At 43.3% G+C, this 15,963-nt stretch overlaps 1 protein-coding gene across 4 annotated transcripts in view; it reads right to left on the minus strand.

Annotated features, from left to right (window-relative positions):
* Positions 1 to 8,870, minus strand: part of nrg2a (neuregulin 2a) — a 136,909-nt gene extending 128,039 nt beyond the window's left edge. For all 4 annotated transcript variants that reach the window (XM_066645507.1, XM_066645506.1, XM_066645503.1 and 1 more), the window contains exon 1: positions 8,396 to 8,870. In XM_066645507.1, coding sequence (XP_066501604.1) covers positions 8,396 to 8,870 — 475 coding nt within the window. The remainder of the gene's footprint in view (positions 1 to 8,395) is intronic.
* Between the last annotated feature and the right edge of the window lie 7,093 nt (positions 8,871 to 15,963).

Raw genomic sequence — 15,963 nt, forward strand, 5'->3', positions numbered from 1 at the left:
TCACCGCCTCATAAAATATCTATTTCTGCAAGAGCAACTTACTCACCACATATGCCAAAGCTTGCTAGTTTATGTGGGTTGTTTTGATGAGGATGCCTGATGTATGATGTGAATAGAATTCGAAGATGTGTTAACCTGCATGTAGAAGAAATATTCGTATTTTGATTTCTTAAAGGCTAAGCAGCAGCTATATGAAAGTGTCAAACAAATAAATACAGTGGAATTTGAGTTCCTAACTTGTGTTTATTGATAGTCAGAAAACATGTTATTTCTTACTAATTCAAGAAATAAGGTTTAAAAGACTGTTGGTCCCCCCCCAACGGTGTTCGGAAACTCTAATAGGCGTCTTGTCTGTGACGTAGATGGTGGACAACAACTCTAGAAGTTGCACTTAATTTAATGCAAAATGACGAAAAGGTGTGTTGTTTTTGGCTGCAATCACTCAATGTACAGTGGGACATCTGTGCACAAATGACCCAAAGATCCCAAAATATCCAGAAAATTGACTAAATTTGTCAACTTTAAACGGGCACTTTGGAAAGGACCATCCGCTCACTCCGTTATCTGTAGCTCATTTCACTGGCGCTTTTCCAACACTATGGGCATGTAAGGACACCAACGAAAGGTGTTCAAGAGCCTCTGTAACATGGAGGTGAAGAGGGTAAGGACACTCACTTCGCCTGTTTTAGTTGGTGTTAGTTAACGTTAGCTTGACTCGCTAAACTCGGGGGCTCAGATTATACTCGGCTACGTAGCTGCATTACGGAGGTTTATAGTGTCGGAGGAATTCGAGTTCGACTTCGATCACATTTACAAGAATAACGGAATATCGGAATAAGAATACCTCTAAATTTGAGTTTAGCTTATTGCTAGGCTATTCTCATGAATAATGTTGGTTATTTAGCTAGATACTGTCATAACAGTCAGTCATAACGGTGTTTTACCGAGGCGTTGTTCAGCTGTTGTCCACCAGTGACGTCACGGTCGCGTTCAAGAATTTCCTTAGCGAGCTCGGGTTTTTCCGTCATTTTAATAAAATTGTCAGTTTTAAAGCAAATTAAGCTGCTATTTTCATTTTAATTCATACTTATGTCAGTAGCTAAAATAATGTGAAATATTCATGGAGGTCCATTAAGTGGTCCTTAGCCTTTAATATATTCATAATTAAGATGAAATATGATGACGCAACCTCAATGTTCACTTTAATTCCTCCATATCTGATATCATTCGACTTGAAAAAGCAGTGAAATTTCACCATCTATAGTATTTATGGAGGTGTGTTGCACTTCCATAAAAGTATGTGGCAGTTCTGCAGTGGTTGCTGAAGTCCAGGCAAGGAAACAGATTCTGACTGAAGGCCTTTTTGTCTAAAGGGAGTGTGGGTGGGTGAGCCGTGGAGAGAGATTTTCTTTTCCTGGAGCCATGCAAAAGTGGGACACGCTAGTTTATACACACCTGCTTCACTATGCCATATATGACACTTTGCAATGTTAGCACTAGCAATCTTTAACACATTTCTTCCCTTCAACAAGAAGACACCCTTCTGCCTGAGACTGACAGACTCACACACTGCATCTTCCAAAGCTTCTTCTGCCCACAGCACTAAACCACTACCACAAAATCTGTCTATGTTCCAAACCTCCTAAAGCACCACTGATACAACTCTATTAAAAATACAGGGTTGACAGAGGTTCTAGTTTGTTAGCTGGTATAGAAATATTAAATTAGGATCTTTAAACTCTGACAAGAATGTTTACAATCACACATCAATCAAAAGGTTCTACAGGGAACCATATATAATTCCCCATAAGGCTCCAAAGACATTTATGGCACTTTCTATTTTAACACATTTTAATTATTCAAGTTCTGGTCTGGGCAGGTAGTGTCACAGTCACACAGCTCCGGTTCACACAGCTCGGGTCCGAGTCGTGCTCCGGGTGACTGTCTGTGAGGAGTTGGTGTGTTCTCCCCGTGTCCGCGTGGGTTTCCTCCGGGTGCTCCGGTTTCCTCCCACAGTCCAAAAACACACGTTGGTTGGTGGATTGGTGACTCAAAAGTGTCCGTAGGTGTGAGTGTGTGAGTGAATGTGTGTGTGTTTGTGTTGCCCTGTGAAGGACTGGTGCTCCCTCCAGGGTGTATTCCCGCCTTGAGCCCAATGATTCCAGGTAGGCTCTGGATGCACTGCGACCCTGAACTGGATAAGCGCTTACAGATAATGAATGAATGAATGAATGAATGAATGAAAGTTCTGGTCTGTACAAGCATTAAGACATTTTGCAACATCAAGAAAAAGCCAAACATATGCTATAAGTAAAGGAGCTCTAACAGCTGATTATAAGATTTATATATATTTTTCAATATTGTGAGGGTCTAGAGCCTATCTGCATTTATTGAGTGCAAGGCAAGAGCACACGCTAGACACCAGTCCATCACAGACGACACACACACTCACACCTGTGGGAAATACAGCCAATCCAACTACCAACATGTGTTTATGGTCTGTGGGAGGAAACTCAAACTTCTGAAAGAAACACACACAGACACAGGGAGAACACACCAAACCCCTCACAAGCAGGGACTGAATCCACAACCTGAAGAAGGTGTGTGTGTGTGCAGGAAAACTATGTTCTCTCTATTTTGTATACTTTCAGAAGCTCCACGTCTTTTAAGGTGCAATGGTTTGTTTGGCTGAAGTTGAACTTCTCTGTAAATTTATATTCAGTTTTTGAATTATCAACAATCAATATTACCGACATATGGAGCAAGATTAGAACAATATCCTCGTCTTGGTTTGTGCTTTTCAACATTTGGAGGTCTCTTTACTTCTATAAAAATCCAGATGCCTTTGCTCTGACATCAGAGAGAGAGAGAGAGAGAGAGAGAGAGAGAGAGAGAGAGAGAGAGAGAGAGAGAGAGAGAGAGAGAGAGAGAGAGAGAGAAAGAGAGAGAGGGAGAGGGAGAAAGAGAGAGAGGGAGAGGGAGAAAGAGAGAGAGAGAGAGAGAGAGAGAAAGGAGAAAGTGAGAGGGAGAAAGAGAGAGAGAGGAAGAGAGAGAGAGAGAGAGAGAGAGAGAATACCAGACTTTTTTACTCATTTACAGACACTAGGCCTTCGTAAACACATTAGACAGGTTTCGAGCGCGCAAAAAGACTCAGAATTTTATAAAAAGTGTTTTTGAAATTGTGACTGTCGCCTTTAAATGCAGAGTCCAAATTTCCCTGTACAACTGTGTAATAAACAATAAAATATTTCAAATTCACATTTTCACATGTATTCTTTTTTGTCTCTTTCCTTTTTTTGTGTAACCAACGGTTGTTTTACTAAAAATAAACGGAGGGTGGTCTGTGTCTTTTGCGTGGATTGTTTTAAGAGTTAAACGCTTTCTTCAGTATTTATTCAATGTAGATATCTTGCTCCAACAGTCTTTTTCGAGCCGAATAAATGGGATAAATTAGCAATGTCCCCAAGGCACCTATCATCGAACTCTCAGGAGAATATACAGTAATTAGTTCCACATACAGGCTACTCCCTCATAAAACATGAAAGCCCATTTTTGTTTCCTATAGGAGTTTCTTATTCCACTTCCACCAGACACAGATTCCGAGCTGGGAAAATAAGTGCAGTCCTTCCCTAAGTGCATGTCAATCAACAGCTGTTATTCTTGTCTGCATGTCACACAGTTATGCCAAAGAGATCTTGAGGATCCGCGGTATTGAGCCAGAGGCAAATTCAGGACCTCCGCCCCCTACACAGCTGTGATGTGATGATGAGGGATGAGGATTAGGACGACAATATATTTAAAAAAGACTCTATATGTAACATTTTGAATACCATTTCAGATTACGTCAATATCAGACTTGGAATACTCAAAGATAGTCTGACATACATTCATATTGACATATTGAGAGCAATCAGGTGTGGGTGTGTTTGTGTGTGGGTGTGTTTGTGTGAGAGAGAGAGCTAAGGGCTGCGAGGCTTGGGTAATATTTAGGTCTTTTCCATGGGGGTCTACCAAAAAAAAATAAAAATTCAAAAGTTGAAAAGCAAGTTTCTTTGAGTGATTCAATAGAAGAACCACTTTTATTTCCATTAACAACCATTTTTGCTAATATATTTTAAAGGGAAAAGAGCCTTAAGAAATGACCTAAGTTGGTAGATTTTTAAACCTTCCATAGGTTTTATTAGAGCTGGGCGATGTGGCCAAATATTTTATCACGATAAGTTTTACTATATCAATCTCGATATCTATCACAATGTTTACATTCTGTCACAATGACAAAGGACATACTTCTACAAGAGGTTGGACAATGAAACTGAAACCCCTGTCATTTTACTGTGGGAGGTTTCATGGCTAAATTGGAGCAGCCTGGTGGCCAGTCTTCATTAATTGCACATTGCACCAGTAAGACCATGTGCATCCAATGATTCAAACATTGTGTCCTGAAGGCGGTGCTGTGTATCAGGACGACAATGCACCAATACACACAGCAAGACTGGGGAAAGATTGATTTGATGAACATGAAAGTGAAGTTGAACATCTCCCATGGCCTGCACAGTCACCAGATCTAAATATTATTGAGCCACTTTGGGGTGTTTTGGAGGAGCGAGTCAGGAAACGTTTTCCTCCACCAGCATCACGTAGAGACCTGGCCACTATCCTGCAAGAAGAATGGCTTCAAATCCCTCTGACCACTGTGCAGGACTTGTATAGGTCATTCCCAAGACGAATGGACGCTGTATCGGCCGCAAAAGGAGGCCCTACACCGTACTAATAAATGATTGTGGTCTAAAACCAGGTGTTTCAGTTTCATTGTCCAACCCCTGTGTATGCACATTGTTTAGACATTACTCAAAATCACAAGGAAAGATTTCACTGGAACAATAACATTTTTTTAGCACAAAAAAGTAATGATATCCATATCTTGTGTCAAGAAAACATTCTTAGGGCACTACCATCTTGAGCGTTTAAAGAAGCAGAGGGCGTAAAAAGATTAAGAGGAGTTTAAAATAATAAACTGATAAATAAATAAACACTTCTGTGTGCTGAACATATTGCACTTAACCCATTAGAAAGATTAGAACAGTGCTTGTAACAGTGGGAAAGCTACAACGTTTTCAGTCTCACACATTCATTCATTCACTGTCTGTAAATGTTTATCCAGTTCCGGGTCACGGTGGGTCCAGAGCCTACACAGAATCACTGAGTGCAAGGTGGGAAACCCCCCCCCCCATGATCTATGTTATCTACGGCGTCAAAACCAATTTAAAATTTGCAAACTGAGAAAATTTAGTGTGAGGAAAAAATGCAAATGGGAAAACATTTCCCAGCAGGAAAATACACTTTGAGTGAAGAAAAATCCTCCTTGTGTGAGGACAGTGAAGACTGTGAAGGAAAGTTCCTGCGCTTGTGTTCTGACAGGGCCCAGGGGTCGCCATAGCAGACAAAATACACCCCAAAACACAGAGTGAACTGGAGACTATAACGTTCATTCATTCATTCATTATCTGTAACCACTTATCCAGTTCAGGGTCACGGTCGGTCTGGAGCCTACCCGGAATCACTGGGGACGAGACAGGAACACACCCTGGAGGGGGCGCCAGTCCTTCACAGGGCGAGATACACACATATTCACTTACACCTACGGACACTTTTGAGTCGCCAATCCACCTACCAACGTGTGTAATATACATACAAACAAGCACTTGAATGATCCCATTATAGTCTCAGGTTCATGCCGCCTCTTATGTTCATCTACCATTACAGCATGAGTATACACACCTGATAGCATGCAGCTGGCTGTGTTAACCGGGAATAGAAATGAAGGTTTATTGAGCAAAGTTTACCACCCTTATCAAGCTAAAATTAATCACAAAATAAATCAATATCATTTTATCGCTCAGCACTAGGCTTTATACCATCACACATTTCTTAATCAAAAACTGCTCTTTATGGAAATAAAAATTATTCTTATATGGCATCACTTTTTTTATAAAAATAAAATAAAACAAAGAAAGAGAAATACACAATAAAAATGTATTAATATTGTCTGGACAAAACATTGTATCTATTTTTAACAAAAACTAATATTTCCAAGAGTTCTTATCAATAGAATTTGATTTTACCAGTGCTCCAGTTTTACTGGCCAGGGGTAACAATGTCACGTTTCATTACTTCAAGTTTGGATCTCACTCCTGTCTGTTTCCCATTCTGGAGGATAGCTTTTGTTCTAACTGTGACAATATATGAAACTTGAGCCAGGAGGCAGATATGACATATTGGGAAGCAAGAAAAGCTGGATGAGAGCAATATATAGGCCTTGTCCATGGGGTTCATGAGGTGAAAAAACCCTGAAAATCTCTACCGAACCACTAGTGTCTACAAGCTTCGAACCTTGATGTAGCCTAAATATAACTTCAGCCAGGAGAGAGACATGACACATTCGGAGCCACAGAAATGTAGTGAAAGAATACCTGTCAGTCTAGAGAGAATTCCACCCAGCTTAAAGAGGTCACAACATGAGTCTTCTACTGTCATACCTGCTCTGACATAACACTACCTCCAGTCATAATGACATATGCTCTCTTAACACTGGAAAACCCTGTTTACAACACTCAGATGTGGACATTCTCCCAAGTCCCTTCACAAATTCCATAGGTTCAACACAATCACTAAGTAAGCGCAAAGACAATTGTTCATTCATTCCTTTTCTGTGATGCCTTCATAGTTTTCAATGTTGTGGTACGTCAGAATCCTACCCAGAATCATTTGGTGCCATGCAAATCACAGAAAGACAAAGGTGTGTTATTTTAATATTCCCGCTACGTCCAAATCTATCCTAACAACACACATACAATCAGCCAAACCTTTACAATGGCCATTGGTTTCTACACTCATGGTCCATTTTAGGTGCACCTTCTAATCCTACAATTACAGACTGTACTCTATCTGCTGTTCTGCACTGTATTAGCACCCTTCCACCCTGTTCCTCGGTGATCAGAACACTGACCCCCACCCACCCAGAGGACCTGGATACATAGTGTATTTTATTGATATAGAAATGAAGCACATATATGAAGCAAACTGTAACAGACTGGCTGCAAATTAATACATTGCTGGGAAAGTCATCCACAAAATCTGAATTCTGCTTTAAAGTGAACACCTACTGTCAATATATCTACCAGCGCAGGTCAACTGTTTCATTAGGGGTTATATCCATTTAAAAAGAGCATTTAGTTATATGCACTGTTAAACCCTGGATGACACCATGGTGTCAGTGGCAACCTGTAACCAGTCGGCAAACAGAAACAGAAACTGCAAGTCATCTGCAGAAGAGGCCTCGAAACAGAATCCACAGGCTGTTTACACACCTTATCCTCTCCAAGGCCTAGACACAGCTCCACACCGGGTGACAGACTGTGACACACAGAACGTACAACAAGCTAAAACACATTACACTACTTTTCAAAACTATGATTTTGGTCGTGTTTCAGCATCAAGACATGTTTCAGCCTGGTCAGGACCAAGCTGACAGGAGACCACCCCTAACAATCCAGCACCATGGACAGCGAAAGCAGGGCATTTTGGATTCCTGTCCAAGCTGATGGAGAGTATGTGCAGAGGAACTGACCATATGTTCAGATCGTTTCACAGCAGTGATGGGAAATTTGTTAATTTGGCCTTGTTATGAACATGAAGTCTCACGAGTAGAAATAGAATCTGCAAATCAGAAGCTAAACCACTGGGTGATAAGCGACTCTAATGACTGTGTAGTGGGTTTAGAAATAGCTATCAGTAGTATATGTTCCATATTGTCAGTGACAACACTTTTACATGGTGTGAGGTGACAAATATCATGGGTAACACCACTGGCGTCTGGCTGTGGTTTGATTCCGCTTGGACAAGTACAGCTGTTATTAGAACCTGTGGATTAGAGTCACTTGTCACTCAGTGATTCTATTTCTGCTCTTGATGCTGATGCTATAAAATCTAAGCCATTGTGGATAAGAGTGTGTACATAATATTATGAATGTGAATGCAACTTAATCCTGATGTCTAGCTTTGTGTTTACACATTTTCCAAAGGATCCACATGTTACACAACCTGTAACCGTTCTCATATTTGATCAAAGCTGTTCTAGAAAGCAACTGTGGGGAACATAGCAACAGCAGCTAGTGGCTTAGATTAAGACAGTGCTTCCCTGAGACCCTCAGCGCCAGCGCGTGAGAGAGAGTGTCCGTGTCTAGGGGGATTGCATTCGGTTAACTGTTGTACTCCCGGGTCCGGTGTCGCTGCAGAGACGCAGGAGCACCTCTCCGGCCCTCCTCATGCCATCACGCTCCCACATTGCCGTTCTACACTAAAGCAGAATAAGGGGGAAAAGGCAAAGGGAACTGACCGCAGTCTTCGCACAGGATCCTGCCGACGTCCTTCTTGAGGTTGCTGGCGCTGGTGTCGAGCGGGTCGTAGGACGCCTTGAAGACAAGCGGCTGGTCGGTGGGTTCCATGAAGAAGATGTACTTGTGGTCGGCGAGCACGGGGCACTTGGGCGCTGAGACGAAGCCGCCGACGGTGACGAGCTGCTGGCGCTGCAGGCCGCCGCTGCGGCGCGGCCACACGTGCAGCACCTGCACGCTGTACGGCCCCGCTGACGCGCCGGGGGGCTCGGCGCTCGCGCCCAAGGGCTCTGCGGAGGCGCTCGCGCCGGGAGGCTCTGCGGAGGCGCTGGCGTTGGCGGGTGCCGCCTGCACTCTGCCCTCGATGACGACGGCGGCGCTGCGGGCTTCCTGCGGCAGCGACTTGAGGCTCGGGGAGTAGCACGCCAGCGAGAGCCCGACCAGCAGCATGGAGAAGTGCAGCGGATCAAGCCTCATCCTCCTCGCGCTCATGCTGCTGCTGCCGCCGGCGGCGGGGGCTCGCGGCTCGCTGCGGCGCGCGCTGCTGCTGCTGCTGCGGCTGCGCGGCTCTCGGGAGCTGGGCTGAACGGACGGGGCAGCGCGACGGGGCTCGAGCGGTGGCACGCGGACCCTGCGTGAGTGGCCGTGCCATCGGGATCCGCTGCTTTTTGGGGATTTGTTTTTTTTTTTGGTTTGGTCGGGGTTCGAGGCGAGGGGGCTGTGTTACTGCGGGCTTCTCTTCCTCTCTGTTTCTCCTTCTCTCTCTCCGTTTCTGTTCTGTCTCTTTTCCCTCAGCAGTGTTCGCGACAATCAAGCAGCTAGGAGCCAGCAACAGCGTAGCGGCACCGAGTCCTCGCGCGCATTCTGATGCTAAAAACACAGGCTAACATGAGCAGAAACGCGCGCTGAAAAGGGCAGGAGGGCAGTTACGCTTTATCTGTTTGTCTTTGTCGCTTTTGCCCTCTTCTGTCTTCGTCTCAACAATAATTTTCGCCACGAAACTACAGCCGTTATGAGCCAGAAACCACGTAACGGCTCCGCGAGCGCATGCTGATGCTAAAAACACAGGCTAAACTGAAGAAAACCGTTGAAATAGAAAGAAGGGGGCGGGTGGGTCTTTACAGTTCCCCAGCTTTTCTCTCTTTCCTTCTTTTCTCGTCTTTTTCCAGTAATTTTCGCAACGAGGAGGGGAGGGAGGGGGTGGGAGGGTAGGGGGTGGTGTGGAGGGCGAAACTAGCGGCTAGGAACCAGCAACAACGTAACGACAACGAGTCCTCGAGCGCATCCTGATGCTAAAAACAGGCTAAACCGACTTAAACCACGCCGAGGTGAAGGGGACAGGGGAGGGGAGGGAGTTGGAGGTTTATCTCGCTCTACCCTTCTCCTCCTTCTCTCTTTTCTCCTTCCCGTGGTGTTAGCGTGGGGAGCAGGCGGCTAGGACCCCGACACAACGTAACGACGCCGAGTCCTCGAGCGCGTCCTGAGGCTAAAACACATGCTAAAACGAATTAAAATGCAGCTGAGCTCGACACTGGGAGAATGCTGGGGGCACGAGTGGTTTTCTCCCCCTTCGCTGAAGCTACTCGGCCATAGTGAGCTATCCGCAATCTTCTTTGGCCCCCCGAAGGGAAAAAAAAAGAAAAGACAGAAAACGCAGTGCCCCTCGGTAGCCCCTCGCAGTATCCCTTCTCACTGCAGAAGCGCGAGCGAACGGCAAATGCTGGACTGCTGCAGTGCACGCAGCCTCGTGTCGATGGGGGAAAAATCAGTAAATCCACAGTCTCGTGTCTGCAGCTGGAAACTGTTGCGATGACCCGCACAAACGGCAGGATTGAGTTGTCGGGATGCTGTGTGTGTGTGCGTGTGTGTGTGTGTAGGTGTGTGTGTGTGTGTCCCCTCAGGCTCCAGTAACCCAGCGTCAGTCCGTACTTCCTCCAAATCACAAATCCGTGGCGAAGGGAAAAGGTGAAAAACGGCACCGCGGGATTTCTGTTGCTTTCCTTTCCACAAGTATCGTTAATATTCCCTCCGCGTGCGGATCCGCGCTGACAGCAGCGTTTCGCGCGAGCGCGGCGGTTTCAACGCAGCCTCTTCTGCTTCGGCAGAGTCTTCTGAATGAGCGAGCGTGCGTGCGTGTTTCTCTGCGTCTCATTCCATGAGTGAAGCGCGACCAGCATTCAGGTCACATTCGCAGCTCTGCCTCAGGAAAAAAAACCCACAGAAAAACAGAAAAGGGGGCGTTGCATCAAACCCGCACGCGACACATCTGACACACACGCCCCCCTTCACTGCTGCCTCTAAAAGACTAGCGCGAGGCTTAGTGCATGACGTTAGAAAGAACTAAACACTGGCAGGGGAAGAGAGAGAGTAGCCAGATGCATCAGACCCTGTAGGTTCGTGTATGCTGCAGATGCACCCTGCTGCAGACTGCAGGTAAAACACTACTGACTGCAGGCTGTGAAAGACACAGGCCTGGACTCAGATGGCTGCGGTGTCCTGTAGATCATCAGGAACACTGAGGGGCCTTATTAAATTAAGAAAAGCAAAGGCTGAACCTGTGGATCCGCAGCACGAGCACAAATATTCACAAAGAGCGACACCTGCCGTCCACACACAGAGAGAGAGAGAGAGAACACTTTTGGTTCTCTCTCTCTGGTTTGAGGCGTTTAGGGTTTGATAAGGTTTTGTAACAGACAATGAATGCACAGAAATAAACAAAGCAAAAAGAGACAGAAGAGAGAAACAGAGTGGCGGGACAGAATAAAATGAGGGAGACTAAGAGAAAAGAAAAAGAGTAGAGGTTTAGAAATAGAAACGGACAGAGTATAGAGAGTAAAAGATAGACGGAGAAGAAAAAGGTAGGAGTGAGAGTGAAGAAGAGTGTGTGAGTGAGAGAGAAAAAAGGCAAGAAAAAAGAGTGACAGTGAGAGTGTGAAACAGATCAAGAGAGACAAAGAGGAAAGAAGAGTGTAAAGGTGTGTGTGTGTGTGTGTGTGTGTGAGAAAGAGATAGATAGAGAGCGAGAGAGTAAAGAAAAAGAGTGAAGATGAGGGTGTATTAAAATCGTTAAACTGGACCTAATGGACCAAATTTGATATACAGTGTAGAAATTGCTGGTAACATTTTAAAGTAGTTTGGCTTTTTGTAATTTAAGTTAAAGACCTGGAATTATCGCAGGGTGGGAGCTGTCCTTGGTGCTGAACACCAAGAAGGCCACTGACATGTCTGTACTTAAATCAGTAAAAGTGAACCAGAGCCCATGTGCTCTGTGTATCTTTAAAATGGACAACAGTCCCTCTAAATAACGTTTAGATATGTCAAGGGTACCAGCATTAAGGATGTTACAGAGGGTTGTATGTGAAGAAGCTGAACACAGTTACAGCCACATACAATTTCCAGTTATACATCTTGATTTTTGTTTCTTATTTTAATTTAATGTACTCCAAATATAAACTTTTTACATGTTTGTTAAACCGAGATACACTGGATAGAATACTGTAAATTTTTACCGGATTGCTGATATTTAGTGGTAGCTGAGCTACCAGCATCCACCTCTTATACATCCAATATCAGAGAAACATTGATCTTCGCTCTGTAGATATTGTAGCTATTGCTCCACCCACAACAACAACCTACTGATTCACTGATCCACCTCCATGTTTGTGTGGGTTCTTTCGGGTGCTCCGGTTTCCTCAAGCGGTCCAAAAACACGTTGGTAAGTGGATTGACTAATCAAAATAATCCATAGGTGTGAGTGCCTGAGTGAATATGTGAGTGTGTGTTGCCCCCTCCAGAGTGTTTTCTTGCCTTGTGCCCATTGATTCCTGCTCTGGACCCATTGCAACCCTGGACTGGATAAGTGGTTACAGACAATGAATGAACTAATCTCTAACTCTTACCAGCCTTTCTGGGTAATGATTGATTAAACAGACTAGTATACCTATCTTTGTGTTTACTGTCCAATTTGAGTAAATTTCCAATAAACATATATATATATATATCTCCAAAAACACTAGCTTTAAAAGAGAAGGACAAAAAACTTCTTAACTTTAAATATAAGTCAATGTAAAAAGATTATATTTCAAGTAATTATGGAGCATTTCTATTGCTAAATTGATCATGAATTATTTACACAATGTGAAGGACCACAGCTGTGTTCAAATGATGTACTAAACTAAAAATGGGCAAAAATGGAGAAACATGTTTTTCATTGGACAGTAGGGGTGCAACGATACACAAATTTCACAATACAATACATATGCCTGTTTTTGCTCCACGATACAATACATTTTCGATACAACATGGAGAAAGAACATGATTTTAATTTCCCTTTTTTTATATATCGAGGACAATCGATAAGAGGCCAATACAAACACACCAGTATATTTGGAAAGGATGACTAGTACCAAAAATTGGGGACATGGTGCTAATATAAGCTCTGTCTAAAAGCAGATCTTTAAGTTCCCTGTTTTTCAGCACTGACCTGTTGCTCTTAGCCCCGCAGCAAAACAACCCCCTGTAGGAGGGACTGTGACTCCATTGGTTGCTGATGGACTGCTAAATAAAGGCGACGACCAATGAGAAGCGTACTCTGTTTAGGAGCCGTGGAGTATCGCACCCCGCTGAGAGAGAGCTGCGTGTTTCTGTCTCAACCATCACCAAAACATTGTGACCTCAGAAATACCGAAAAAACGCGTCCCCTTTCGGTTCAAAACTTTTAGTGTCCAAATACGGGATGGTTGGCAACACTAGGTCCAGCCCAGTATTGCTCTCTCCGCTAGCCATTTCACATCCAGTTAATCGTTCAACAGACTAACCACAACAATAGCATGGCGTTGTTGCCCCAGTAGCGCTAAACAAGCGTTGTCATAGTAACACAGTATTCCTATTACACACCGTGCCACTAGATGTCGCATGAAACTACAGCAGGTCTCAGAACTGTGATGCTCTACAGATGACTGCAACTAATTAACAAACGGCTCAGAATGGGTTTTAAAATAAAATCTTAATGTGTTCGTATCGAAAATAATGAACCCCTATTGAACAGCGATGACATGGTTCTTGGATTTGCTGAGTACATGATTAAAAGTAATTAATTTATCCACTTCTGGAAGAACTGGCCTTATTGAGTATAAAAATCCAGGTATAAGTAACTTTTATGCCAAAATCGTACGAACGAGATTTAAGAAATATGTAGCTATACAACTCAAATGTATTAGTATACACTGAGAATGTGTAGCTGGACAATTGTAAATAGTATTCCCACCTCTGGTTCTAACTGGTCTTATTTAGTACATGTACCACTAGCATACCAACCTCCGGTTCGAAAAAGGCTTTGTTGCAAGGGCGTAGATTGGTGGGGACCTCTAACCCACCTCAAACCCCAATTGGTGTTTTGTATTTCCCTTTGCTCCATGATAAAACGACAAAGAACTGATACACCACATGTGCTATTCTATATGCTTTTAAACTATTCTGAATAATAATTCATAATCTAATTCGTGAATTATATCATTTTAATTTAATGTTAAACTAATGGCTGTAAGAGAACTCACAGTTGGCAGTTTGTTGTTCAGTTAATTTCAAAACCATGTTATTAATAGCTTCAGACGATTTTAGCCAGCTGTGCGTCAAAGCCTAGCATTGCCATTAACGTTATTATGATGGACTCATTTCATTAGTGAATGTGACTTTAAGCGACTTACACATTTCTTTATGTCTACCTTCTTCTTTTTTGCTGCCACCTTCACTCGACATCTTCACTTTGACACCCATGTGTCACCCATATTAGACCCGAGTCTTGCACAGTAATTCTCGTATATGACTGGATAGGTTTACCTCCAGATTTGACGCTGCTAACAACCAAACCTAGCTAGAGTCTCGCAAGACAGCAGAGAAAAGCACAGCCAATCACACTGGCCATATGTGTTACGGGAAGTTAGGACTCGAGTAGAGATCGTTATTTAACCCTTTCTGCACTTCTAGGTTAATGAGACGTTGACAAATCTTTTTTTTTTGGGCAACTCAATAATCGCCGGATATTGGTGGGGACACGTCACTTCCGTATGCCAAATCTACGCCCTTTTTTGTTGAATACATGTACAGTAAGTAAGGAAAACAAGACTAAGCAAGCCTAGTTTAGCCGGACTACTATTAGCCATTGTCACAGAAGTGTTTCTGGAATTTCAAAAACAAGAAAGGTCCAGAATACTCACCCTTGTCACTGGAAGGTGAAGCTTTGGTTCTTCATATCAATGTCTCTGTTTACATGTGATTTTTATTATGTGATTGTGTTGTACAGTAAGCATGGAGGGCAGGACTAATAAATACAGAAATGAAAAAAGGAGCACAAGGTTTTGTTAATAATATAAAACACCAGCATCAGTGTTTTTCTTGTTAATTTTATTTAAAAATAAATACTAGATGATCTACCACCAAAGAACAAAGACCACAGAGAACAATATGTTGATTTTAAAAATTACAATTACTTATTTGTTCAATGTAACTGGTTAGAGTAAAACATATGAAGTTTAAGGTGTTTTATAAATTCACTAACACCACAAAATGGCTCCCCACCACTTCCCTTTACAATATTTCATGCAAAGATACATACTTACGTGAAATAAGACACATTCAGCAGTCCTCCTCTCTCTGTGAGATATAATACATGTGTAAATATTGCACAAAAACGGAGTGTGTTCCTGAATTATTTCCTATTATTTATTTCCAGAAACATTGTAAATGACCCCGTCCAGCTCCACTGGATGATAACGCTGTGTGTGAGGCTCTGAGCTCTTTTTTCAGTTACTGAACCTCGACATGCCCACAGATGACACCACAGTTCATGCTGAATAACCTACTCTTCTTTGGTTCCAGTTGGGAATTATTTTTTTGTTTTGTGAACCAGTTTATGTCAGTGAATATGCGTAGAACTGTTCCAAATTTAGTTCATGAGAAATTAAATAGAGGTCAGTTTGAGAAACTGATCTCAGGTCTATATGGAGTTAATATGATTGTATACACATCTCTAGTCTTTATTCATTCATTCATTATATGTAAGCGCTTATCCAGTTCAGGGTCGCGGTGGGTCCGGAGCCTACCTGGAATCACTGGGCACAAGGCGGGAACACACCCTGAAGGCGGCGCCAGTCCTTCACAGGGCAACACACACTCACACCTACGGACACTTTTGAGACGCCAATCCACCTACACATGTGGTTTTGGATTGTGAAGGAAATGTGAGCACCCAGAGGAAACCCACGCAGACACAGGGAGAACACACCAAACTCCTCACAACCTCCAGGTCCCTGGAGCTGTGTGACGGCAGCACTACCTGCTGCACCACCGTGCTGCATTTCTTGGACCTTTACTGGGTTAATATGACTGTATACACATCTCAAGTCCTTGCTGTCTTTACTCAGTACTGAGCAAATGTAAACAGGATATCCAAGTCTGGAACTTAATGGCTTTTTTGAGTACATATAAGTAAGTAAAGGGAACTAGTACATTCACATCTGATCCGCAGGTTTCCCACTTCTCGTATTTTGAGTAGAAGAAGAAAAAGAATCTA

The sequence above is a fragment of the Hoplias malabaricus genome, chromosome 15 (genome assembly GCF_029633855.1).
Source record: "Hoplias malabaricus isolate fHopMal1 chromosome 15, fHopMal1.hap1, whole genome shotgun sequence".
Lineage (NCBI taxonomy): Eukaryota > Metazoa > Chordata > Actinopteri > Characiformes > Erythrinidae > Hoplias > Hoplias malabaricus.